Source organism: Podarcis gaigeae (assembly GCF_964106915.1).
Source record: "Podarcis gaigeae genome assembly, chromosome: 3".
Classification (NCBI taxonomy): domain Eukaryota; kingdom Metazoa; phylum Chordata; class Lepidosauria; order Squamata; family Lacertidae; genus Podarcis; species Podarcis gaigeae.
Genome location: NC_139680.1, coordinates 52,498,442 through 52,526,107, shown reverse-complemented (window position 1 = coordinate 52,526,107; position 27,666 = coordinate 52,498,442). Strand labels below are relative to the sequence as shown.

The following is a 27,666-nucleotide window of genomic DNA, read 5'->3' as shown; positions in this document are numbered from 1 at the left end:
TGATGGATAGAAAGCTCCCAAGCCAAGCACAGGAAATGTGCTTGGGATGCAGAATTATGGGTAGAACCTTTCATATCAAGGCTGACACCATCACTTTTATTGAACAACACTGCATCTCAATTTAAATGAAGATTTATTTATTTGTATGCTGTGAGCTAAATATACTCTCAAGGGGAGGAAGAAGTGGAAGCTTTTATTTTAAATTCAGCCTACTTTCCACTTATCAGCTTAGCTTCCCTCTTAAATACTGAGTTCAAGATTTCACTGGGAGGAAACATTTTAAAAAGCTTCTTTCCTAAAGTATAGATAATCTTTTCTATATAATGGCAGTCTTTTCAGAAGACAGGATAATGAATGCACAGGGCAAAGTGCATGTCCTTAAAAAAAAATAAAATAGCATGTACTTCAGTAGCAACTCATACATTTTCTTCTTTTTGCCTAATTGTCAAATCACTTTTTAAACTAAGGGGAAGAAGTAAACATTACATAAAAATATGCGCAGCAAAGCCCCAAATGTTTTGAACCCAAACTAATATAAACATATTTTAAAGATTTTAAAAAACCAACTCAATATCTTTGGCACCTTACCCCAAACAAATTAAATGAGATAACTCAAAATAATTGTTGGAGATGTAGGACACAAAGGGCAGAATTACTTACATATATTCTTGAGCTGCCCCAAAGTTCTGAATTTCTGGGCCCCTTATACGTAGCAACTGCAAATCCACAAGTGATATTACTGGAATATATAAAAGAGGAGGTGAAATAATAGTTTTTTTAAGCCGCAGAAACCTGTGTTGCCAAAAACTGATATAAGAGAAACCCCCAATGGTAACCTGTTGATTTGAAAAAAAATGTGTACAATATGATCAAATTAACATATTGTAGGAGAATTCATAACAAGCAGCCTCTACCCATGCTATCCCCGCCACTTATCAGCTATTCTTTGTTGTTATTCTAGTGGAGGTTACTGTGTAGAAGTGGATTGGATAGATAGATAGATAGATAGATAGATAGATAGATAGATAGATGGCTGACACTGACTGTCTTCCAAGTTTACACCATTTGTTTTAAAAGAGAACATTAAGTTGGGGGTGGGCATTTATAGATGCACAGTGCTAATCAATACAGTTGCATTCCTATATCCCAGCCTTCCTCACCATAGTGCCCTCCAGAGGTGTTGGACAACAACTTCCATCAGCCCCAGCTAGCATGGTAAAAAATCAGGGCGGATGGGAGATTTAGTCCAAAGCACCTGGAAGGCTGCTATAGTATAATTTTGTGGCCCTGTATTTTATTGTTGTTTTAGACTTACATGAACAATATTGCTTCTTCAAAATAACTGCATTCTGGTTTTCCCCCTACAGCCTTAACAAGACAGAACACATTTAAGAAGAAATATCTATTCATCCCTTTTGCATCTGGAGCCTTTTTACCATATCACTGATCTCTCTTATAAACTCTGAAGGCTTTTGAGCACTGAAGACTGGCAGACATAAATTCTTCTTTGAATGTTCTTGGTCTAAAGTAGATGTATCCGATCTTCTGGATGAGTATAAGGATAAAAAGGTTGGTGGATTATTTGAAAGCCTACAGCTTCAGAACTGTTTGTTTCTGTGTATATAGTACAGTGGGGTGGGCAGGCAGAGTTAATAGATGTCTGTTTTCCATGAGCGGTATAGCATTTTATTTATACTTGGGAGAGAGAACCTTCCTTCCTTCCTTCCTTCCTTCCTTCCTTCCTTCCTTCCTTCCTTCCTTCCTTTCTTTTTGGAATGTCATGGAACAAATTTACTCCTGGAAAAGCATCCAGTGATTTCTCTCGATCTGACAGATTTGCTTTTGCATACTCCAAAACTGATTTAACCTGAACGTATCAAATGGGATGTTGTATCACTGGAAAAAAAATACCTATGCTTGTATTGGATGTGAGTGCTGTATCTATACAAAAATTGCAACACTTTAGGTGAATATAGAATTAATTAATGGGAAGCTGCATTCAATAATGGAGTGGAATGAATTGGGACCATGACACTTGTGCATGGAGAGCATTAACTCTTTCTCTTCCTCATTCATGATGGAAATCTCACCCCAAGAAGCCATGATTAACCAATGAGGTTTCTTTTTAAAAAGACAGCTATCCAGATACCCCTTTCCCAAATCTCTCCAGCTGATATCACCTTTGGTGGTGGGCATTTTCACTGAGGAACCAGGATTTAAAACCCTCCTTCTGCACTGCTGCCCTGAACCACTCCACTCCACCCCACTCCCGCTTTTAGCTGAAGAAAAAAAATGTCAGGCAATCTGATCATGGATATACCAAGTTGTATCTAGCTTGGCCCTAAGAGATTAATTACTGATCCATAGTTTATATACATGCTGTTAATGCCGCAGGGGAAAACCCCAATGTTTATTAGAAACTAGTCTAACGAGATCACCAGGTGATGTATGGCAAAGGGGGCACAGAAGGTTTTGCCACATACTGTCCCTCCAGTGTACTTACCTTAGTTAAGGACTTTTGGACTTTGGGGCTTTCTCTGGCCTCTGCTGTTTATACTCCCTCGTTTCCTTGGGGGTTCTCATATCTCATTTCACACTGCCTACTTTTTGCAGCTGAAAATGAATGTATTTGTTTGACTTGATATATATGTGGTACCTTATCATAGTGGCAAGTGAATATTCCCCATTGCAAAAGATTCTTAACTGATTAACTACAAACTTCAAATGTACTGTTCTTTATCAGCATTTTAAAAAGGTGTTTTTCCTTTGATAGCCCCCCTCTCTCTATCTTTCTCCAATTTATTGCTCATACACTCCATAGTGGAACAGTGACTATAATGTTAGACTATAATGTTAGACTTGGAGGAGACAGACCTAACTTTAAATCTGTATAACCACCATGTGATGCATGTACATGTATAGGACTGAACATGTCTCATCAGGATGTGATGACTCCCTGTTGTTCACTGGACTGCCTCTACCAGTTAAACTGTGGGGTTTTGTTTTGAAGTCTTAGGTCAGCTTTCATTCAACATTTGATACGTGATGCCTACTTACACATACAAGTTACCAATCAAAGTTGCAGTTCTTAAGCTAGGAACATGCATGTGTGAATTCATTTAAAGTTTCCACCTCTACTTTTAAAAGACTCTCATAGCCCCTGTAGGGCAGAGAATGGGTAAGGCAGAACATAAACACGCCATGATAAACAGCTGAAGAGCTGGAAAGTCTGCTAGGCAGAAAATACACCAGCCTTCGTTTCAAAATGCTCCCTTTGCACCAGTCTAGGTATTCTGCCGCCAAAGCACTTTGAAAATCAGGTGTGTGGAGGGGATTGAGAATAATTTATTCTAAGTTTTTTCTGCCTTGGCTATTATAAGGAATGGGAGTATGGTGATTAATAAAGACAAAACTAAAACTTCGCAGTGTTACTACATTGTAATTTCCACTTTGTGGTAAATGATACCATATAAATCCCTCAGCAGAATTATACTGTGGTACTCAATCTGTCTGCCTTTTAGTATGTCTGCAACTACTGTGTGCATGCTGTATATATTATTTCTCCAGTTATAAACCATAAATAAGAGACAGACAACATGCAGTCCTTTATCAGAAGAGACTTATGTCCCAATGGCATCAATTAGCTATTCCAAATACAAGAAGAAAAAACCCATTGCATAATAAATGTAACAGAGCAGCAACGAAAGCATGCAACTAAAGCTCTGCACTAAAATGAATAATAATACATCAGTGATCTTTCAATGGGAAATGGTAACAGGTATGGGGAAATATTGTAACTGGTTTAACAAAAAATAATAATGAATTTACTTTTGAATAAATGCAGCTGTGATAGCTGTGGTAGTAAACTCCATGTTTTCAATAAGAAGCATAGAATATTCTCTTGCATGTCGAGGTCCCCAAGCCACCCTCAAATAAAACACAATTCACACAGAATTTTTGTTTAAGGTTTTTGACTTAATTTTTTGGCCACAACTTTATTGATTACGGAATGTAAGTGGTTGCTTCGACATTGGTTTGCGACTATCTGTTCCCACCTAGAGGTAGGAACAGAACTGACATCCGTAAGCCTGCGAAAGTCAATAAGGGAAAACATTTTGGGGAGAGAATAGAGCTGGGTGCCAGGCCCTCACCTCTCCCCAAATGCTCCCAGGGGCTCTTGCGTGGCCCTAGCCCCTTGACAGGGGTTCAGACAAGAGCATGGCGAGCCCCTTGATTCCATTAACGGAATACCCTTGCAGCAGCAGCATTGGAGGGGCAGGCACAGCCAACCATACTCCCCCCACCAACCAAATTTAACCAATGCCTAACCGCAACCCTACAAGTTCTGAAGATTTTGCTATGAAGAAGGCAAAAAACCAAATGGCACCGGCCAATCAGCCAAATGGAAAAATTCCTACCAGGCTCCTGCCCCAAAGCAGATGACCCCATGACAGGCATAGCAAGGTCAACACAAACAGCCCTAAATATAGGGAGGGTAGGCAAGTGATCCAATGCATGCAGCGAAAAGAGGCAACTCAACGCTGCGCACAAGGAATAAATGGCCCCTTGGTCGTCAATCATAAATTACAACGTCACATTCTTCCCAATGACCAAGAGGTGCCCAATAAGATTTGTGGCCATCCAAACTAACCTGCCCAGCAACAGAAGGGTGTCTTGTTTGCCCCCACCACAACACGTGCTCTCCATGAAGGAGAATACGCTTCCTAAAAAGTGGGGCTGAGACAGAAAAACCCACATTAAGGAAGCTTAATGTGCAACCCTTAGCAAACATAGAAAAGAAACAGAAAGATGCAACAACATTTTAACACTATGTACAGAAAAAGGGAGGGAAGATAACCCTTTTGTGACTACAAACATCCCCATCCCACAACTGTCTCTCTTCCATCCTGGTTTCATTTCTTGCAATCCAACACTACAAAGCATCTTTTGTCCCTTTTTGTCCTTTCATCTGTAAATCAGTAACTAGTTTTCTTTGGATTGACACATTATAATTTTATATCACTTTCCTAGATTGCTGTCCCATTGTTACCCACGCTGCTCATACCTTTTAATAGAGCCTCTCTTTTTTTCTCTAGAGAAGAATATGGGTTTGTGTAGAAGTAACTACCAAAGGCTACCTCTTTTGTACAGCAATAAAGGATCAAAACAAAATATGAATCTGAGTCATTTATCGTTGCCTGTTTTTTTCCTGTGTGGAAATAAAGTGCAGGCTGCTCTCTGCACAATTTTTGTTTCCCTTCCTGTAATATGCCTTGTTAACCAAAATTAACAGGTGGCATGGTGCTCTGAATGTTGAGTAGGCTTTGATGGCTATGGGCCAGTTCAGCATTACAAGAACAACCTGCAGCAAGGTTTGGGCTTGGGTGCTTTCCATTCCTCTTCTGGTGGAAAGTGACTGTGAGGAGGACTTTAGGACCTTTCACTTCTGTTTTAGATTAACCACAGTTGGCCGTGTTATTTGAACATGGACAAACTGGGTTAATCTTAACTTTGGCCAGTGGATACAAACTGAACTCAAGCCATAGTTTATGCAGGTGGCTTCTTTACATTAACCAGAGTTAAGATGAACCACAGTTTAGAGTTCAGATGACCCCCTAAACTGCAGTTGATATAAAGTGTAATGGGAATATTTGAATATCATCCTTGTGGCCATGCAAGAGGGGAGATATGAAGGGAGATTGTTGTTCCTGTAGCACTAAGCCAAGCCTTAATCCCTTGTCTGAATGCAGCCTCTGTGTAATTCTCCATTCCCCAGTTTTATTGTAGCTGTTGAACTGAAATGAGTTTTTGTTGCAAAATTTCTTTCATGTCCTTTTCAATCAGGGCAGCTGTGAGTTTCATCCTGAGATTGATAAGGGTAGGCTTGAGTACTTTTTCTGTAGGAGAGTGACTCATCTCTTGGGTCAGAATAATACAAATAATACAAATAATTCAAATAAATAAATAAATCATAAAATAGCTATTGCACTAGTATGACCTGTCTGTGACAACATGTGAGTAGCTCTAACAGTATAGGATATCACAGATATCTGATTTAAAGGAATGTGAGAAACTTATGTTCAGTTTAAAAATAAATGAGTGCTCATAAACACATGCACATGCAGACAGACACACACAGGTACCTTAAACAGCAGGATGTAATCTCAGACTATTTGCAGTCAAGAGGTTTCTGCTGAGCAAAATGCTCATTCAATTTAGAAATGGAGATTATAATAATTTTCCTATCTTCCTCACATCAGGGGTCCTGCCATCATCATGCAGATGTATATGTTATAATGTGATATATCTAGCAAACCTCAGTTCCAGGTAGCACATGCTTTAAACATACAACAATCTAATTCATCCATAATGCAACACTTCCTAGCTTCCACAAGTGAAAAGTAATGTGCTTAAATTGCCCCATCTAATAAAGCACTTGCTTTTAATACATGCAAAGTGGTTTATATGATGGCATTGGTTATAACATGCAGCACTCTATTGAAATAGCCATTCACACACACCCCAAGCCAAAATTGTCAAAAGGTGCAAATTATGTGTAGATCTCTACAAAGAGGTTCATCCTAAGGACATGAAATGTAGGAAAGGGAATTAGGATGTTTCTGGGAAGGATGCTAGCAGCCTGTCATCTTTTTTTAGAGGCTCTATGGGAAGAAAGAAAATGGTGGTGGTTTGTGCTCAGGTGTTCGTACTGCTTAAACTGTGCCACTGAAATAATATGAATTGTTTAATGCTGCCCCCTCCCTGTGGTCACATTTTGTTTTGGGGAAGAGCCCTGAGAATTGGGCAACTCCTATACAGGAGTAAGATGTTTCCATCTGCCCAATCACTCACCAAGTCCCCATCTCAGTCAAGCACAGTCAAGCTAGGAATTTTTGGTTTTGTCTCTACGAAGTCTCTAAGTCAGTCAGAATAAAACACATAAAAATGTGGACATGTGCCTTCGCTAGGATTAGATGGGCAGGGAGTTAATGGCAGACCACTGCAGTCTCCCATACCAAATAAGTAACCAAACCTAGTAACCAGTTTTGAGAGGTAGATGGCAGTGATGCCAGATATGGGGAAGAGAAAGGATAAAGGAGTGTTTTCTACCTTTCAGCCTCTTGTGATTTCACACGTTTCCCTTTTCATAATGCTGTCTAAAAATTAAATGCATGTATCCTAAGCAGTACCAAGAAAAAGGAACGAGAAGGATGAGGAAGCCTTTTGCATAATTAATTTAATAATAATAATAACTCAGGGTCCGGCTGTGGAGGAGAGATTCATCCATAATACTAGAGGGAGCAGAAGGTCCTGTGTATATAAACAGAATATTGCAAAAGCCTGCAGAACATCTCTGCTTATTACTCTCCCCATTAAGTGATGTAGCACTGACTTTAAGTGGAGAAAAGCAGGTGCCCTGGAAGGCTTCATGGCTCAGAGGTATAGTATGTGCTTTGCATCTACTGTATAAGGGCTCCAGTTCAGTCCCTGGCATCTCAGAAAATAAGGATGGGAAATGCCTATGTCTCAGGCCTTTGTGGATAGCTGTCAGTTGGCATAGACAATCCTGGGATGGGTGGACCAATGACTCATAGTATAATAATAATAATAATAATAATAATAATAATAATAATAATAATAATAAATTTATACCCCGCCCATCTGGCTGGGCTTCCCCAGCCTCTCTGGGCGGCTTCCAAAAAAATATTAAAATACTGTAATACATCAAACATTAAAAGCTTCCCTAAAGAGGGATGCCTTCAGATGTCTTCTAAAAGTCTGGTGGTGGTTGTTCTCTTTGACATCTGGTGGGAGGGCGTTCTACATTGAGGCCACCACTACTGAGAAGGCCTGCTGCCTGGTTCCCTGTAACTTGGCTTCTCGCAGTGAGGGAACTGCCAAAAGGCCCTCGGTGCTGGACCTCAGTGTCCAGTAGAACGATGGGGGTGGAGACGCTCCTTCAGATATACTGGATAAAGTATAAAGTGTCTTCGTATGTTTCATATATCTTCATATATATTATACTTGGTATTTGGTATTTGGTACTTGGTACTTGGTATGGCAAGGTACCTTTGCTAGTCCTGTGCATGTTTCTGTGCAGTTGTGAAGACAAGCACCTCATGCTTTTGGTGTGTGGGATTGGAAGCCCACTGAGCCCCTGAATTGGGAACACTGGTATATTATCACCATGACTGATTACTACTTTCCATATTTGGTGTTTCTCCCCAGGACACCTTTTTGTAGACTTGTAGACTACACTTCAGCACAAAGATGTTAATAAGCTTGGCGAGATTTACTGAAACAGCTGCGTCTCTTACTAAGATAACAAAAACCAGGTATCTGCTTCCTTGAAAATGAAATACTATTTCCCTAGATAACTGATAACACATTTCTCTTCAAAAATAATTTTTAAATGGGGGCTGAGCCAGGAGAAATTATCTTATGCTCCAGCTGCAATTATATAGCACTTCAAATACATTTTAACACTTCAAATACAGTGAAATCATCTCACTATTTCTTAAAGGTGTTTAATTGCAAATGTCTTTTAAATTAGTAATTCAAGGAGAAAATATTAAAATAATGGCTCTCTCACTCTCTAATTTTTCTAACAATTTTTTATGGATTGTGGTAGTTCAAGTTCATATTCTAACTCTAGCTGAAATATTTTGTGCATTTCCCCCCAAATGAATATGCATGCAACTGAGAAAGCAATAATGTCAGATCTACAAAGTAATTCTGTAGTTGAATAGAATGTATGTAGATCATCCATATTGTTATAAGGCCTTTCTCCTGTCTCAACATCTTTTGCAATCTCTTAAAAGGGTGTCTGATCTGTTTTCACACGGTGTCAGGATTTTATTTATAAGCCACTTTTGATTTGAGGATATGAACTCTCTTCTTTTGAATAGCAGCTGATATATTTCTGCTTATGGAGATAAGTAAAAGAAATTGTTTCCATATGCTGTCCATGGCATCATCTATCCTCTTCTAAACGCACACACACACACACACACAGAGAGAGAGAGAGAGAGAGAGAGAGAGAGAGAGAGAGAGAGAGAGACTATGGCATTATTAAGCTCTTTTTCTTTCATTTTCCCTGCCAGTTATCTGCTAAATGTATACTATGCTAGTGCTGTGCATATGGCCAAAAACTGGAAGCCTTCCACAGAGGTATTAACTAGACTCAACCTAGTTTCCTACAGAGGAATCCAAGAAGCATGTACAGCAGTTACTTAGGAAGGTACAGGATTACTGGATTCCTGAGTCAATATAAGAACATAAAAAGAGCCTGCTGGATCAACCCATTGGCCCATTAGTCCAGCATCCTGCTTTACCAGTGGCCAACCAGATGCCTGGGATTCATCCAGTCCAGCCTTTTGCATGATGAATTCTGCATATAAGTTAAATAAGCAGGGAAACAATATACAGCCTTGTCATACTCCTTCCCCAATTTTGAACCAATCAGTTGTTCCCTATCCAGTTCTAACTGTCACTTCTTCTACCAAATAGAGATTTCTCAAGAGAGAGATGAGGTGATCAGGCACTCCCATTTCTTTAAGAACTTGCCATAGTTTGCTGTGGTTGACACAGTCAAATGCTTTTGTGTAGTCAATGAAGCAGAAGTAGATGTTTTTCTGGAACTCTCTAGCTTTCTCCATAATCCAGCACATGTTTGCAATTTGGTCTCTGGTTCCTCTGCCCCTTCGAAATCCAGCTTGCACTTCTGGGAGTTCTCAGTCCACATACTGTTTAAGCCTGCCTTGTAGAATTTTAAGCATAACCTCGCTAGCGTGTGAAATGAGTGCAATTGGTAGTTGGAGCATTCTTTGGCACTGCCCGTCTTTGGGATTGGGATGTAGACTGATCTTCTCCAATCCTCTGGCCACTGCTGAGTTTTACAAACTTGCTGGCATATTGAGTGTAGCACCTTAACAGCATCATCTTTTAAAATTTTAAATAGTTTAGCTGGATATCATCACTTCCATGAGCCTTGTTATTAGCAGTGCTTTCTAAGGCCCATTTGACTTCACTCTCCAGGATGTCTGGTTCAAGGTCAGCAACCACACTACCTGGGGTATACGAAACATCCATATCTTTCTGGTATAATTCCTCTGTGTATTCTTGCCACCTCTTCTTGATGTCTTCTGCTTCAGTTAGGTCCTTACCACTTTTGTCCTTTATTGTGGTAATCTTTGTATGAAAAGTTCCTTTCATATCTCCAATTTTCTTGAACAGATATTCCCATTCTGTTGTTTCCCTCTATTTCTTTGCATTGCTCGTTTAAGAAGGCCCTTTTGTCTCTCCTTGCTATTTTTTGGAAATTTGCATTCAATTTCCTGTATCTTTCACTATCTCCCTCGCATTTCGCTTTTCTTCTCCCCCCCGCTCTTTGTAAGGCCTCGTTGGACAGCCACTTTGCTTTCTTGCATTTCCTTGTCATTGGGATGATTTTCTCCTTTATAATGTTACAAGCCTCGATCCATAGTTCTTCAGGCACTCTGTCCACCAAATCTAAATCCTTAAACCTGTTCCTCACTCCCACTGTGTATTCGTAAGGAATTTGATTGAGATTGTATCTTACTGGCCCAGTGGTTTTTCCTACTTTCTTCAGTTTAATTTTGAATTTTGCTATACGAAGCTGATGATCTGAGCCACAGTCAGCTCCAGGTCTTGTTTTTGCTGACTGTATAGAGCTTCTCCGTCTTTGGCTGCAGAGAATATAATCGATCTGATTTCGATGCTGCCCATTTGATGATGTCCATGTGTAGAGTCATCTCTTGTGTTGTTGGAAAAGCGTGTTTTTGATGACCAGCTTGTTCTCTTGACAGAATTCTATTAGCCTTTGCCCTGCTTTGTTTTGAACTCCAAGGCCAAACTTGCCAGTTGTTCCTTTTATCTCTTGACTCCCTATTTTAGCATTTCAATCCCCTATAATGAGAAGAACATCCTTCTTTGGTGTCATTTCTAGAAGGTGTTGTATGAGGGCCACTCCATTTCTTTTACGGGATTCTTGCCCACAGTAGTAGATATGATGGCCATCCGAACTGAATTCACCCATTCCCATCCATTTTAGTTCACTGATGCCCAGGATGTCAATATTTATTCTTGCCATCTCATTTTTGACCACATCCAACTTACCAAGGTTCATGGTTCTTACATTCCAGGTTCCTATGCAATATTTTTCTTTACAGCATTGGACTTTCCTTTCGCTTCCAGGCATATCTGCAACTGAGCGACCTTTTGGCTTTGGCCCAGCCGCTTTATCAGCTCTGAATCTACTTGTGCTTGTCCTCCGCTCTTCCTCAGTAGCATGTTGGATGCCTTCCAACCTGAGAGGCTCATCTTCCAGCATCATAACTTTTATATGTCTGTCGTCTTTGTCCATGAAGTTTTCTTGGCAGGGATACTGGAGTGGCTTGATGGTTTCTGCTCCAGGTGAATCACGTTTAGTCAAAAATCTACACTATGACCTATCCTTCTTGGGTGGCCCTGCATGGCATAGCTCATAGCTTCTCTGAGCTGTTCAAGTCCCTCCGCCAGGACAAGGCAGTGATCCATGAAGGAGACATTAACACTTGCTCTGTCACAAACCACAAGAGTAAATGAAATGTCCTTCCAACAGCACATTGGAATGAACATCTTAGTACTGATCTCACCAGTCTGCACACTGCATTGCTTATAACCGGATGCTCATTTGATTGGTACATACATAGCATTCTAAGTTTGACTAGAAACAGAAAGGGATAGTTGTGTCCAGAGTATAAAAGCAGTATAAAATTATGTAACTTTTTGCTCTGATGTAGAATGATTCCATTAATTCATGAATTGACTTTGAAAATGACAGGGAGCGGTAGTCTCTCAACAAAGACTACTAATGCTGCTTAACTGCCTCTTTGTCAGCATCATGGATGCTTACTTAGACAAACTTCAGGCTAGCAGAAAGCATCTTCAAACTGACAGACTACGTTCTAATTGCGGATACATGAACTTCTGAAGTGATTTTTTTTTTAAAAAAAGTGCACTGGTGTGTTGAGACATGCCAAATGCTCCAACAGAATAACCATTGCAATCTTTTAAACAAGTCACATGTTTCATGCAATTTACTCTTGGGTCCAACAAATGCATTCAGTTTTATTTGTTAACCTAGCAGAACATTATTTATTAATGAGTTCTTCATGCTTTATTAAGTCTAATGTCAAAACACCTCTGTGGGACTGTAGGAACGCTCTGTCTCTATGTTAAAAGCCTTCTAAAGAAAATGAAAAATTATGCACTAAAGCTGCAGATAAAACCCAATAGATATCAGTTCAATTACTCTTGATCCTGGCAGATGATGTTTCTGAATAGTTTTGAAAGAGCTGCATCAGATAATATAAGCTGTCTCAAATGAAAGAATTCTGCACTATCAAATGTACATAATTAGGAAGGCTTAGAGAAACTTAACAAAGCCACTCTGTTCCCAAAAGCTGAATGGTATATTCAGCAGGTGAAAGCTGACAAGTTCAGTAGAGAAGTACAATGCTTGCTTGGCTTCATTTAGTTTTCACTTAGTCCTTTTATATCAGGAAGGGAAATTTCTATTTGCAAACATTAAAATGACGGAATGTTGAAACACAAGGGGTTATCAGAAGTTTTCTTAACTCAGTAGAACTAATATTGCACAGGAAACCAATATTGGAGTTCAATAAACTTTTCCCTTGCTCACTTCCTACTCTTTCCCACTCTGGTATTCTTACTAAGCATCTTATCTATAGCATTGGCATACAATTCAAAGTGATTTATTATTGGGCCTTTTGTGCACTCTAAACTTTGCTCAGATTTGTCCTGTGGTTTAGTAAGTCAACTAGCATGAAGATTTGACTGAGAAGAAATGGCAGTAACTTTACCTACATCTCTCTAAGGGTAAGAAAACACAAACAGACTTAAGCAGCCTGTAGTCTTTATTGATTGCAAATTAACACCTGGCTAGTTCCAGTTCATCTTAATAATGCAACATGGTCCGTGTCAGATTTTGCCACAAGCATTAGTTCAAGGGTTTGCATTCAGATCTAGCCCAAATACAACAGTCAGTAAGTACTGTCTGTGGCTTCCTAATGGTACAATCTGTGTTGTTTGCTGCAGTTTACTATCAATGCCAATGTGGTGTAGTCATGGACTAGGACCTGAGAGACTAGGGCCAGCTACTGTCTGCACCTAACCTACCTCACAGGGCTGTTGTGAAGTAAGAGTCATGTATGCTACCTTAAGCTCCTTGGAGGGAGGGTGAAACTTAAACGTCATAAGTAAAATAAAATATCTGGCTGTATGCTATGAAGTATTTAATACTCATACCCATATGTGTCACTGTCATGCTTCTTTCGGTGTGCTTATATATTTGTGAAATCATTTCTGCAATTTATGGCCGTGGTTACAAACAGCTGACTTGACTAAGAAAATAATTTCAACTGTAAAGCAGTCATCCCAACCCTACTGTGCAATGCCAAATCTAAGTGTTAGGTTGTGTACTTGCTCCTATGGTAATTTGTTCCACTGTGGTTGTTTTCAAGAGGGGGCAGCACTTCATTTCCATGTTGGCAAGGGAGTTCTACTGTAATTTCCCTTCTCTCTCTCAGAAAATGTTCGGTATGCTTTATTGCTGGTAACTGCTCAAGTCCCTCTTCCCCAAATTTGGTCATAATTTGAGTGTTTAGAAGGGTCACTGTTTAATTCCAAGTTTGCAATTCTGCTGGTTATAAAAATGGAAGACGAAGGCACCACATTTTATCACAACAAGAAAAACAAAGGCCCACCACCACCTCCCCTTTGTCCATAGGTTTGGCTTCAACAGATAGCACCCACCTCACTTACCAAAATTACGTATGACATGAATAGTTTGTTCCAGCTGCTCTATCTTGCCCCTGTTGTCAATTCGTAACCATATCCTGCTTGTGTCTGAATAAAAAAAAAAGAATGGGGGTTGATTTACTTCTGCAGGTTGGGAGAGAGGAATTACCCAGTATGGGATTTGCCACCTGCAGTTTAATTTGATCCTTCCCTCAAGGAAGTAATTGGCTACCCAAAAATAGCAGATGGGAGGGCCAAAGTGCCAATTATGCCTGTCAAAAGCCTTTTTCCTTTGGCCATTACAATTTCCCTGGTTGAGGCTGTAGTTCAGAAATTTCTTATCCAACCTTACAGTAGTTTCTGTAACCCACAGCAACTTCCCAATCAATTATATTGTTGTTATGTCTTACCCACATGACACAAACAGCTTGCAACCTAAGTGCAGGATTTTCTATTTTCAGTATTTTTGAAAGTTTTTTTAAAAAATTGCATTTTCAAAACCAGGAACAGAGATCATATTTAACTCCCCACCCATCACACTTACAACTTCGTACCAAATACAGCATGTATACATATACCATATGACTTCCCTTCCACACATTTTCTGGTTCCTTTGCCTTTCTGCTATTCCATGCAATTATTTCTTTTTGCTTTATTATTTAAACCATTTACGTTCCATCTCTGATTTTCCCAATTATCATTATTGAGATTTTTAAAATATATATATATATATTAGTTTTCAATTACAATCCAATAATAGCCTCATTATAACAATACCAATTTATAATACAATTACTAATACCAATCGTTCAAATACTGAATTAAATAATTTAGGTGCTATGTGGGGTCCAATTCAACTGATGTCTCATGGCAAAAACAACAAAATGGGGAAATAACTTTTCTGCTTAAATACGTTGATAATATAATTTTGGTTATTGAGAATAAATTAGATTGTACAAAAAAATGCTGAATGTTTAAATAAGCAAGTTTTGAGAATTTACATGCTAGATTAAAATTGATTAATTAAAATTAGGCACATTGAGAAGGGGATTGGAAGAAAAACACTGGGGTGAATCGGACAATGTTGGGTATTCGGCGAAATCTTGACCCCGCTGGTTAAGGGGCCGAGGGCTCATTTTGTGGGGCAGCATGAAATGTGTAGTTTAAACCATCAAACGTTGCAGTGGGACTTTTGCTAGTGTTTTGCACCACATCGGATGCAGGCCTGGCCAGGGCAGCTTTCCTGTTATACCTTCTGGGCTTGGTGAGGCATATGACCCCCCCCTCCTCCTCTGAGCCTACTCCAGCTGAGGAATCACACATCTACTCCCCAAGCTTGCTGGCCCCACCTAGGCTGTGGGTCCTTGCCTGCCTTCTCTCAGAACTAACAGCTGCAAATTCTTGAATCCTGAGGTCAGGGGTGGTATGCCCCTATTTGGCACTTGAGGCAAAACAGGAAGTGCCATCCTGCTCTGCCACACCATCACCACCTTTTTGACAGTTAAATGAAATATAATAAGTGACATAACAAGACTGTCAATAAACAGTGCAATCCTAAATGTGTATACTCAGAAGTAAATTCTGTTGAGTTCAATGGGTGAGTATAGCGTTGCAGCCTTAGACAGTGGCACTGTTTCTGGGCAGTGTCATGGTGTATAGCCAGAGCTCTGAAAGGAGACTGTTCAATATAAATTAAGAAACAATAGAAAGAAATAATCACCAAAAATCGGTATTATTTGTATAAATAAGGAACACTGTACAGTGGTACCTCGGGTTAAGAACTTAATTTGTTCTGGAGGTCTGTTCTTAACCTGAAATTGTTCTTAACCTGAGGTACCACTTTAGCTAATGGGGCCTCCTGCTGCCACTGCGCTGCCGCTGTGCGATTTCTGTTCTCATCCTGAAGCAAAGTTCTTAACCCGAGGTACTGTTTCTGGGTTAGAGTCTGTAACCTGAAGCGTCTGTAACCTGAAGCGTCTGTAACCCGAGGTACCACTGTACTGACTTGCAGACTTACATACCATGGCAAATTGCTGTAATGTTAATATAAATTTTATAGATAAATAAATGTGATGAAACAAATGTGAGATTAAAGGCAAGTGAGTTTAGTTCAATTATTTGGCTCCACAACACTTGATGTGTGACTTTAGATATCTCTCATGTATATCGTGACTGTGTGGGATCTTCTGCAATGAAACATGAAGAAGGGTATGCTCACTTTTTGTACACACCCACATGCCCCAGCATTGAAATATATGGGAAGAAAGTGGTGCCCATGTAGCATTTCCCTAGATGCTTCAAGGGCTCACTGACCTGCTAAAGCGAGCTTCTTTGTAGAGTGCACCTCTTCCATGCAGGCATCAAAGCAAAAAAACCAAAACACGCACACAAACAAGAAGAGATCGGAATTATGGGTGGCAGTAACTATACCTAAACTGGGATTGTGTCCAAACACAGGTGCATAAGGTCACAGGGCTGATCTCTGCAATTTAAAAATACAATATGAAGTAAATTTAAAGCAAATTATAGTAGCCAGAATAGGATGGATCCTAAAAATATGTTTTTCAAGTGTCAAAGGCTACAGTAAAGCAGTGCATCTTCAGCATATGGCAGAAACTATAGCATGAATGTCCCTAAGCTCCAGGGCTGGCCCATCCATGAGGAAAAGTGAGATGAATGCCTCATGCGGGAGGATCCACTGGAACAACAGATCCCAATGTCAAATTTTCTTTCCCCCTTGTTTCTGATGTAGTTCTTCCCTCATCCCTTCTCCCCTGGCAGGGAGGGAGACAGTATTTGGGGGGGGCAGCCTCAGGTGCCAAAATGTCTTGGGTCAGCCCTGCCAAACAAACCTCTGTAGGGAGGAAATTCTACAAATGAAGGTAGTGGAATCAATTCTAAACTATAGTTAATATTTAATTTCCTCTCTCCCCTGCCCCTTTGTCCATATTATTGAAATGACTACTGATGTAGAATGGCTTGATTCAAAGGTGGTTATTTTTAGTATTGTATCATTACTTACTCATGTTTATATCAAATTTTCATTTTCATTTTGATGCTTGTAATTACTGTTACTAGCTGATATTTTATACAGGGTTTTTATCATTTCCTTTCATCTTGGCCCTTTCATTATGCATATTTCAGCACTTAACATCAATACAAAGCAAAGAAAATGCTACAGTCTAAAGTCACTACAACAGAATAAGTTTAAATAAGAGGGTCAAGTCCTCTATGGTATAAATCAGCACCAGGCCATCTACTACAATAGTTGTGGAGGCAGCTCGGGCCCTCATTAACTGGTATAATTATGTCATTATGAAATAACTGGTATTATGAAATTTATATAACTTTCTTAGGGTGTTATGCATTGAAGTTCTCACCCTGGCCACCAGGAGTATCGTGTATATAGTTTTCACTCAGGTCAACGTCAGTTACTTTAGGTGGTAAACCCTGGGTTGCTGTTGCTACAATGTTGACAGCTGGTTGCCTATAAAAGTAGGCCGGCTGAGCTGTTTGCTGTTCAGTTCTGTTCCAGCTTACAAATAAGGAGCTGCTTTGAAGAATCGCTGTGTCGTCTGCTATGTCTACCCACTATTTAACATAGACATAAGTAAATATGAACTTTTTCCTCCAAGAGAGGTTTCTTGGCACTGACATATCCAAATCAATTTATCAAAAAACTACACAGAAATTGATGCTGTCTAGCAAAGGCTCAAGTTTTGCTCACCTTTAAATTGAAACGGAATCAAATTTCTACCCCATTAGTAATGGGAGCATTGATCTTCAGCTGTGGGTAAAGATCTGCTACTAGGTCACATCCTGATCTAAGGTGTGTCACAACAGCAGAACTACCACGGTGCAAATACATAGTTAAAAAAGAAATATGTTTCCAAATGTAAACTTGAGTTAAAAGTGGGCCTTGGGTTGTAAAAGGTTTAAGACTGCTGTGCTAGCACACTCAGGGCTGAAGTTCCGTGAGCCTTTGATATTGGCAAGGGCTCTAGAACCTAGATTGCTTAGACGCCAGGCAATAAGGCCTCACTTCAGCTTCAGTAACATGTGACCCCCCAAATTCAGGCTCCCTACAAACTGATGCCAAAGTTTTGTTCAAGTTTTGACCTCACTTCCCTTAGTTACTCTTTATTTTGCATTATTTTGGCAAGTTGTTTTGGTGCCATTAGCATGCCTTTGCCAAGAGCCAATTAATGTGTTTGTTGTTTGATGTTAGGTATTTCCCCTCATAAGCATAGCTGCATAGCTTATGAAAGGAAGCATGACTCCTTCTAGGAATGGCTTTCTGCATTTTACTTCAGCTGGTCTGAAAGATGGCTAGACACGACTTGTAAGTGTTGTGGGGTCCTAACAGACTGACTTGATAGGTGCAGCCAAACAGAAGAGGCAAGCTGTTAAGCCAGGTAGAAACAGAAGCAATTAACCCCTTGACTGAATGACTCAACTAGCTTTAAAACAGTGTGTGATCTCGGAAATCACTCTGTTATAAAGAGAGTGGGCCAAGGACTGTGTATTTTGCCACACAAGCTGACCTAATACATTGTCTAGAAAGTTATTGGCTAGGGCACATTCCTGCCTGGCTGCAGTTTTCTGCCAGTAGCTTTACATGGATTTCTATTTACTTTGTTTTTGCTTTCTTGCTGCTGCTTTTTTGTATTTTGAATGCTATGTTTTTGCTGACTTGATATTTTGCTTTTTATTACTTTTTCTGTTTTGTTATTAGCCACTTCATTTTTTTCTGAATAGAAAAGAGGATTGTATCACATATAAAATCCAAAGAAAGTGTTAAAGTGTAAAATGACTTTCCTGCACGCAACCATTAATAGACATTTTCTGTTCTTTACAAGCAAAACTGTAAGCAAAACCTATGGACAGCACACCTTACGTGTTTCTAAGCCACCCAAAGAACTATATCTTATGGGACAGAATACAAATGTCATAAATAAATCATTTAAAATGAATGGGGACATTAGGTGGGCTATCTTTTGACCATCCTAGTTTGAAAGTACATCCCCTTTCATTCACCTAATGCAGCCGCATCTTTAAAATATCCAATATACTGTTTGGAACATTTGGTGGTCTTGCACATGTGTACATTTGTGTACAAATTTTGGGAAGATGTAATAAAGAACATTTCTGAAATAATAGGTGCACCAGTGTACCAGTGCCTTTAACCCCCAATGTGTGTCCTTTGTAAATTTTTGATTAGTCAAATACAGTAAAGACTTAATATGTAAACCTGTTATAATTTTTCTGTTAGTAGGGGCTTGTTTGACCATATTGCAGGGCTGAAAGGAGTCCTCCTTCCAGAAAAAAGGGGTTTTCTTCAAATATTTATTTCAATAACATGTTTATTCTCATTTCTCAGAAATTGACTTACAACAAGGGTATCTCAGGGTGCAGGTAAACCTATGGATTTTGCCTCCATTTGCTGGCCATTTCTTACTTACAGGATAGGTCAATCACAGGGATGGCAAGTCTCAATGAAATATGGATTTGACATTTATAATTTATTTTGTATTCTTTCTGTATCAGGTCCACTTTTGTAGGTACTTCTAATTCACTGTATAGTCTCTTGGGAATGTATTTTGTTATGTGAGGTAATGATGTGGCCCCTGTTTTTTGTTTGTTTTGTACTGCTTTTTCCCTCTCTCTTTTTAACACCATAATAAAGTCTTGATTTTTCTTTTCTTTTTAAAATAACCAGGATATATGCCTTATGTGCCCTGAGGGTCTGTATTTGGCTGGTTTGCTTCACTGTTTAATTGTGTGGGGTCAGTAGCATGTGCTGTTCTCAGACCCACTCAATTAGAACTGGGATTTTTGAGTGTGGCTCTTTTTGACTATGAGTTCTTCCATTACAAACATAACAGGTTCTTCATCTCTCTGTTTCATTTTTTTTTATTTCAACAATGAAAGATGTCCTGTAGTAAAAAAGCAAATACATGCTCCACACCTACATAGTATACCCATATATTAAATTGGTATTACAATAATGTCCATCAGCATTGCAAAGGCTTGCCACAGTCAAAGGAAGAAGAGCAGAGGGTCTCTTTTTAGAAAGGGAAAACAGCCTGTTATGTACAGTTATCCCTGGAGGACCCAATCAAACCTTATCCAATTCAGCAGCTATTGCATATGCTTTCAATTTTTAATAAAGCGCTTTGAGACCGGAAACAATGTGCATAGACTGTATCTTGTGACTAGCGTATCATACCAAGTAGGTTTCTAGAGTTGTGTCTTGTCTTCTAGACTTTATTGTCTGGTGGGCAATCATTTCAATGAAAACAAAAGACCACCAGACACTTACCTTCTCTTATGAGTTTTATACGACTTGCACAGTATTCAAATACATCACAATGTGAATTTCAAGAAGTGTACACTTATACTTCAGAGAGAAATTCCTAAATATTTCTGTCATCATTTGGAAGGATACCAGAAATTTTGGTCAGAAGTTGAGCAAGTTTTTGGAAAACTGAAGATGAGGAATGATAGCGCACAGTATTCCAGTTGTGGTCCAACCAAGGCAGAACAGAGTGGTACTATTATTTCTCTTGATCTGGACACCGTACTTCTGTTGCTGCAGCTTCTGCTACATCACGCTGCTGACTCATGTTTATCTTCTGGTCTAGTAAGTCCTTTTCACATGTACTGCTGGCAGTTCTGATGCCACCCATCTTATAGCTGAAAACAAATATCCAGGCCTCCTCTGAACTCCTGTAGAGCAGCCCCTCTGTTTACTCTTCCAGACAGACTTCTGGGACTTTTTCAGAAGAGCTGTTGAGCATGCTCCACTATGGCAAAAAATGGGAAGAGAGGTCAGTTGATAGACCCTCTGTTGGCTTTGAAATATATTCTCCTGCTGTTAATAATGAGGATAACAGCATGAGTTACACAACTGCCCTTGAAAATCTATTCCCCATTTTAATTAGTAAAGTATTTACCTTTGTTTAAGAACAGAATAAAATAAAGAAGCAGAAAAATCCACAATTGACTACAGATCCATAAGCAACTACAACTGGGAAAAATTATTTTACCTTATAACTCCATATATTATATTGAGAAAGAGTTGATACTTGGGATGGAGCAGAGGAAGAGAAACAAATGTAAGCATTTACACTTAAACAAACACACACAAACACACTATTCTGCTATTGCTGTTTCTGCATAATTGTTTCTTTTGCTGTAGCAGCTTTTATGTCCTGAAAAGACGGGTTCTCTTCCCTACCCCTAAAATACCACATTTCTTTTCATATTCTTCTATAGAAGTGCAGTAATGATCTTATTGTGCATAGCACTGTATTTAATAGTCAATTAAAATTCCTATTGAATTTTTAAAATGGGCTCAGGAACTTTTGAAGACTTTTTTATTTTTAAAAAAACTACTTGGAAGGCTGTACTGATAATTGTTACTAGTGTCCTATTCAAAACTACTTAGGAAAAGACAGATAGCCTGAGAAAATAAATGAAGGGGAGAGAAACTATTGTTAATTTTTCTTTTCTTCCTCCACTGCACCATTCATTCCCAGCATTGAATTTCTGTTTCTTTTGTCCTTATTTCATTGTATGTCTTGCCATGACTTGCCAGTGTATGTTTTGCATGCAATTTCATTGAATGTATTGCCATTTAAGAGCAGTGGGGGCTGAATGCATGATTTAATGTATAGACAAGGGAATGGCTTTTTGCTTATTTGATAAATTACAATGCTGACATATTTTTAGAATAAAGGACAAACACAGTTCTTTGTAGGGTTGGGCAAAGGGAAAGGAAATAAGTAGGGGAGAGTGTGGTATGTGCAAGGTCAAAGCCAACAAGCAGGTAAGCAGGCTTGGAAAACCATCTGTAAAGTGGGCAGGCTGAGTAAGCAAGCTCAAACATGAGTTAAGTCTAAGATAGGGGTGTTTTTTCAGGGCTGCTTTGAAGTGATGATTGATAGATATATTGATTGATTATTGCAATAAAATGCAATGGCAGCACCATCTTGTCAGTGTGGTTTTATTCTGTTTGAAAAAGATAAGAATAATGATAATTTAGGGAGAAGTGTGGGAAGACGGGGATATGATAAATGATAGTTGATTTATAAAAGCCAGCAGAACTTGTTTCATATTCATTCTTACTAAGCTGAGAGTTATGAAATCTCAAGTGATGGTCAAGTCACCACTTGACACAATATACTCCTCCAAGTCTTTATTTAAAAACCTGTGGTGAATTTATATTTTATCTGGAAATTTGTGCCATTGTCCAACTATTTTTTAATAATAAGTTATTCCCGCTATCCAGCTTCAATATGGTTTACTCTCATCATCGTATTACAGAGATGGGGAACCTGTGCTGCTCCAGGTGTTGCTGGCTTTCAACTCCCATCATCCCTGTCCGTTGGTCTTGCTGGGAACTGGAGTTCAACAAACATTTGAATGGCCACGTGATCTAATTCCCAGCCCTTGTACTTCCTGCTATTTTCTCAACAGTGACTTTAGCAATGAGAGTTTTCTTGATGGAAAGTTCTTAACATGTGAAAACCACTTTTGTGTGCTGAACCCAAGTACTTTATTATTTGATGCATTTCAATTCTTTTACCACATTTATTAAGTACTCTGCACAATTCTTAATTGGAGGACTAACCATTGCAAAATAAGCCCACACTTCCATCTCCTGTGTCTTGCTAGACCTCTCTGGGAAGTTTGCATATGGCTTAGTTCCCCCGCCCCAGCACCCTCACACATTGTTTCAGCACCCAAGGGTGTCATTTGTCAGGTTCTGCTATGCTGGAATAGTTTAATGTGGCCAAATATTCTCTGATGAGCTCTTTTCTTTTCCTGACCTTTGCCGAGCACAACTGTGAAAGTGCCTGGAGAGCTCCAGGCAGGACTCATTATTTACTGCGTGTGGGCTTTGAAACCCACCTGAAGTTCAGGTGCCCTTTTCAATTTTACCAAAATAAAACAGACACACCTTTCAGGCAATTGCATTGGTGATTTTTTTTTACATGAGGTCAAAAAGTTAGACTACGAGCACAATAGCTAATTAAGTTCAGACAAGGTTGGGAGGGATTTCTTCAGAATAGCAATTCCACTGCTTAGCCAGGCAGCCCACTAATTCAGCTACCGACCATAACAACCATATATTTATTATTGTATTCTAGGTGTGTTAAATGAAGCTTTAGCTCACAAGTAGGATTATGGTTACCAAAACAACAAAATGTGCAAAAAAGCTAGGGAGTCAAATGAAAACATTATCAAGCTTTTGGAGGACTTTCTGCTTTATTTGATTATTTTCTTCATTGAACTGTTGAACTCGCTCAGCCTGTCTGTCTATGAAAATGCAGAGGGGGATATAGGTCTCCACTGCCCATTTTACTTCTTCATATGCTGCTAAATTTTAGTGTTTTCGTAAGTACGTTTTTGGTACTGTAAGGAAGGAGACAATCAAAGTAGCCACTAATGAATATTAGGGAACATGCACGTGAACCACACTGAACCATGCCACTTCTAGGAACTTAAAAGGAAGCTCTCAATTACCATCATATTGGCTGAAGCTTGAACTCAGTTGAACTCGGGTTGCTTCCTTCAGACTACATAGATCCTTGTAAAATATATTGAGCTTTGATGAAAGATCTTCAGTCAGCTGATTTTCAAACTTTTAAATCAGAAATGCAAACAGTCTTGCAAAGAAGTGTGACCATATTAAGTTGTTTTTAAAAAATCAAAGGAAAGAACTATCAAGTCTTGATTACATTCCTCACTCTCTGATTTCCCTATGCTGTATTAATCTGGCACAAACAATAAGTGAAATTTGAATGCCTCCATATCACCTCATTTACTTACCAGAGAAAGGAGGATCTGACAATTGCATGACAGAGTGGGAAGATGATGCCATTGTTCCCACTCTGAAAAAAATCTTAAAACATGGGTAGGCAAACTAAGGCCTGGGGGCCGGATGTGGCCCAATCACCTTCTCAATCCGGCCTGCGGACGGTCCAGGAATCAGTGTGTTTTTACATGAGTAGAATGTGTCTTTTTATTTAAAATGCATCTCTGGGTTATTTGTGGTGCCTGCCTGGTGTTTTTACATGAGTAGAATGTGTGCTTTTATTTAAAATGCATCTCTGGGTTATTTGTGGGGCATAGGAATGGGTTCATTATTATTTTTTTCAAAATATAGTCTGCCCCCCCACAAGATCTGAGGGACAGTGGACTGGCCCCCGCTGAAAACGTTTGCTGACTCCTGTCTTAAAACTTTGCCATCTCCCCTGTGTTCCCCCTCCACTACACTACACTACTGACCATTATGACATGTATGTTGGTGGTACAATCGCCATGTAAAGTGTGTGTGTGTGTGTGTGTGTGTGTGTGTGTGTGTGTGTGTGTGATATACATTTTCTCACATACAAGGAACAAGTTTTCCTGATGCATGTTATAATGTTTAAATGTCATCCACACACCATATATTTGCTATGGGAAATGGCAATGTAGTACTTTTGAATCTGCAAAAATAGTTCCGTTTGCTTTTGCAACATAAGCTACATAGGTTATCTTAGAAGATGCTATAAATATTAAACTGGAGTATACATTATTATCTTTATATACTAAAACAATACCAGAAGTTTTAGTGCAGTCATATTGCATGCAGTTTGTTTGATAGGCTGAGGTAACTGAAGGCAAGAGATTTTAAAAATATATATAAAATAGCATCTGCAATTTATTATGTCCTTGTCTTTTTCAAATAGATAAAAAGTTATTATTAATCCCTCATGCAACTAGACTAGACTCTTACATTTGTGTTTTGAATTATGCATTTGTTGTTTATATCTTTTCCAGAATTTTGTTATTCTCCATGGTCTTCATGGTTAAAGAACCTGATTATGAAACATGTGGTACACTTCCTGCAAACTGAATAGAATATTTAATATTTTGGGCACAGCCTACCACAATGTCTTCTGTGTGCTGTGATATATTATGTTGTTACCGCTTCATCAGGAAGCCCCGGAAGGACAAAGGAAATTATGAAAACCTTCCAAGGGAAAAGAGTAGATTGCATTTGCAGCAAACTATGTATTTGCATTCAGCATGACACATACTGTAGAATACCACCCCCTACCCTGAATAACTGATTAAATTTAACTGCTGGCCCTACATGAAGGTGCATTTTAAGTCTCCTTTGTCCAGCTGCTGTTAATACTAAGTAATTTTCACAGATCAATGGCCTGCCTTTTATCCTGCTTTCACAGTGGTGTTGCCAAATTACTGCCATGTTACTAGGGTTGCTTCTGTTACAAGGATAGCAATGTAGTGGCCTACAAATGTTGGATTCTAACTTCTATCACCCCTGACCATCGACTAAACTGGCTGAAGCTAATGGAGCTTGGAGCCAAGCAACATCTGAAGGACATTCCTGTTCTATTATGTTTGTGGGGTCCAAATCATGAACACATTTCCTCATAAATCTGCACTCCTCATGAACACTGGAAAGGAATTATTTGGCTATGGTTCCTGCAATGCAGGGGGTTTGACTAGATGGCCCTCCAGGGCCCGCCCAACTCTACAATTCTATGAAAAAGTATTGTGTTTTGACAGTTTATTCCTCTTGAAAATATGCTTACTGCTTTTAACCTCGGATCAGAAGGGAAGGTGACGGCTGATAGTTTTGCTATTGAAAACAGCAAAAGTTTAATTTGACTTCCTTCTCATCTGCTTATATTGAAAATGGGTATAATGATGTCACTACACCATGTATTTCTTGGCCATGCAGTGTCTGGAAATGGTGAAAGGAATGGAGAAAAGTTTCCATAACTATATATGATGGCAGAGCTCCAGGTTTGAGGGGGCCCTAGACAAAGTGTCATTTTGTGCCCTTACATTAGTGGTCCCTTCTGGCTTACCTAGTGACAGCACCATGCAATTGCTTTCATGAACCAATAATCCCAAAATAGCATTACTGTGAAACATTGTGGGAAATTAAAATGGCAGCTCCCAGAACCAGATTATTTGTAAAAGGAAGACATTATCAATGTATCCTACTTCTGTACTGAGGTCCCGGCAGCTACAAAGTATGTGGTTATACCAAACCTGCAATATGGGCAGAGAAAGAGGAATTCAGTGGGGGGATACCATTTGCATCAGCAAGTCTGTGCTGGTGGTTCTGTTACACTTTGGTACAGATGCTCAGGTTTCTTGCCTCTGTTGTGACACATGAGGTGCCTAGTCCTCCTGACTGGGTGGTGGAGCAGGGCAGTGTCAGGGTTCGGTTCTGATTGACATTTTCAAACTAAAATACTCTACCATTATAGCAAGAGAACAATCAATTCACTAGTTACTTTCTGGAATTTGTACCAATCAAGATTTAAAAGGACTTCATTACTTGGCTATCGCTGCCAAATTTCAGATTATACAGAGCATGCTTTTAGATGGGAACCAAGTAGTAAATCTGTGCTCACAACAAATTGGCTTGTAAACATGACACTGGCTATTTCTCTCCCACAAAAAATGAGCTACCACTCAGCAGGAAAAAGAAGCATGTTAAGTGGTAGTTGTCTGGGGAAAATACCTGGACAAAAATTTATTCTACACTAGCAGTTTTCTCTGGAATTGCCATGGTTTGGTGACTTGCTTTTTTCAGGGAATTCAGCCAAAATTGTCAAATCATTGCAGTTCAGTGTTTTCTCTGTTCTCCTCTTGCATTTTTCCCCCCATACCTGATTTGTGACAATCTAAACAAAATAAAAAAATTCCTTCCAGTAGCACCTTAGAGACCAACTAAGTTTGTTATTGGTATGAGCTTTCATGTGCATGCAATCTAGTTATTTGTTTTTTGCAGTTGCAACCTATCCATTTTGAATCAAAGATATTGTCAGGGCTTCCATGCCTTTAGATTTCCTCCTTCCTGTTATTGCTTCCTGTTAATTGTGGTTTGGGAATAAGTGGCAGATAGCTTAACGTAAGGGCATAAGAATAGCCTGCTGTATCAGGCCAATGGCATATCTAGTTAAGTGTCCTGTTTCCACAGCGGCCAAACAGATACCTGTGGGAAACAAGCAATAAGAACATGAACGCAAGGTCACATTCCCACCCTGAGGTTTCCAGCGATTGGTATTTGGAAACATTGCTGCCTACAATTCTGGAGGTAGAGCATATCCCAGTTGGCTAGTAGCCATTGATAATGCTCTCTCCCATGAATTTGTCTACCATATTTTTCGCTCTATAAGACGCACCAGACCACAAGACGCACCTAGTTTTTGGAGGAGGAAAACAAGAAAAAAAAATATTCTGAATCTCAGAAGCCAGAACATCAAGAGGGATCGCTGTGCAGTGAAAGCAGCAATCCCTCTTGCTGTTCTGGCTTCTGTGATAGCTGCGCAGCCTGCATTCGCTCCATAAGACGCACACACATTTCCCCTTACTTTTTAGGAGGGAAAAAGTGAGTCTTATAGAGCAAAAAATACGGTAATTCTCTTTTAAAGATCTCCAAGTTGGTGGCCATCACTCCCTGTGTGAAGAAGTACTTTCTTTTATCTATCCTCAATCTTTATTCAGCTTCATTGGATGTCCACAAGTTCTAATGTTCTGAGAGGGAGAAAAACTTTTCTCTATCCACTTTCTCCTTGCCATGCATAATTTTATAAACTTCTATCATGTCTTAATCATCTTTTCTCTGAACAAAAGTCCCAAATGCTGCAATCTTATGTTCTTAAAAAATATTTTTCTTTTCTTTTCTTACTCATGAGTAAAAGTTATAGAGGGATCTAGGCCATGGGAAAGGTGCTGCTTTAAATCATTTTTTATTCCACCGCCATCTATTTGAAAAACAGCAATGCTTCATGGGCAATAAGATGC

At 39.3% G+C, this 27,666-nt stretch overlaps 2 protein-coding genes across 6 annotated transcripts in view; one reads left to right on the top strand and one right to left on the bottom strand.

The window, feature by feature from the left end:
• LOC310841178 (uncharacterized protein) overlaps positions 1-27,666 on the bottom strand; it is a gene marked incomplete at its 3' end in the record, with an annotated part of 142,666 nt that overhangs the window by 22,090 nt on the left and 92,910 nt on the right. Inside the window, exons 7-8 of the mRNA XM_083731764.1 lie at positions 13,849-13,932; positions 661-739 (exon numbers count right to left, since the gene is read on the bottom strand). Of these exons, the coding sequence (XP_083587890.1) occupies positions 661-739; positions 13,849-13,932 (163 nt within the window). The remainder of the gene's footprint in view (positions 1-660; positions 740-13,848; positions 13,933-27,666) is intronic.
• The window catches only part of HS3ST5 (heparan sulfate-glucosamine 3-sulfotransferase 5), a 145,954-nt gene that overhangs the window by 49,163 nt on the left and 69,125 nt on the right, over positions 1-27,666 (top strand). For all 5 annotated transcript variants that reach the window (XM_083731441.1, XM_083731445.1, XM_083731444.1 and 2 more), the window contains exon 2: positions 1,368-1,569. The gene's annotated coding sequence lies outside the window, so the exon portion shown is untranslated. The remainder of the gene's footprint in view (positions 1-1,367; positions 1,570-27,666) is intronic.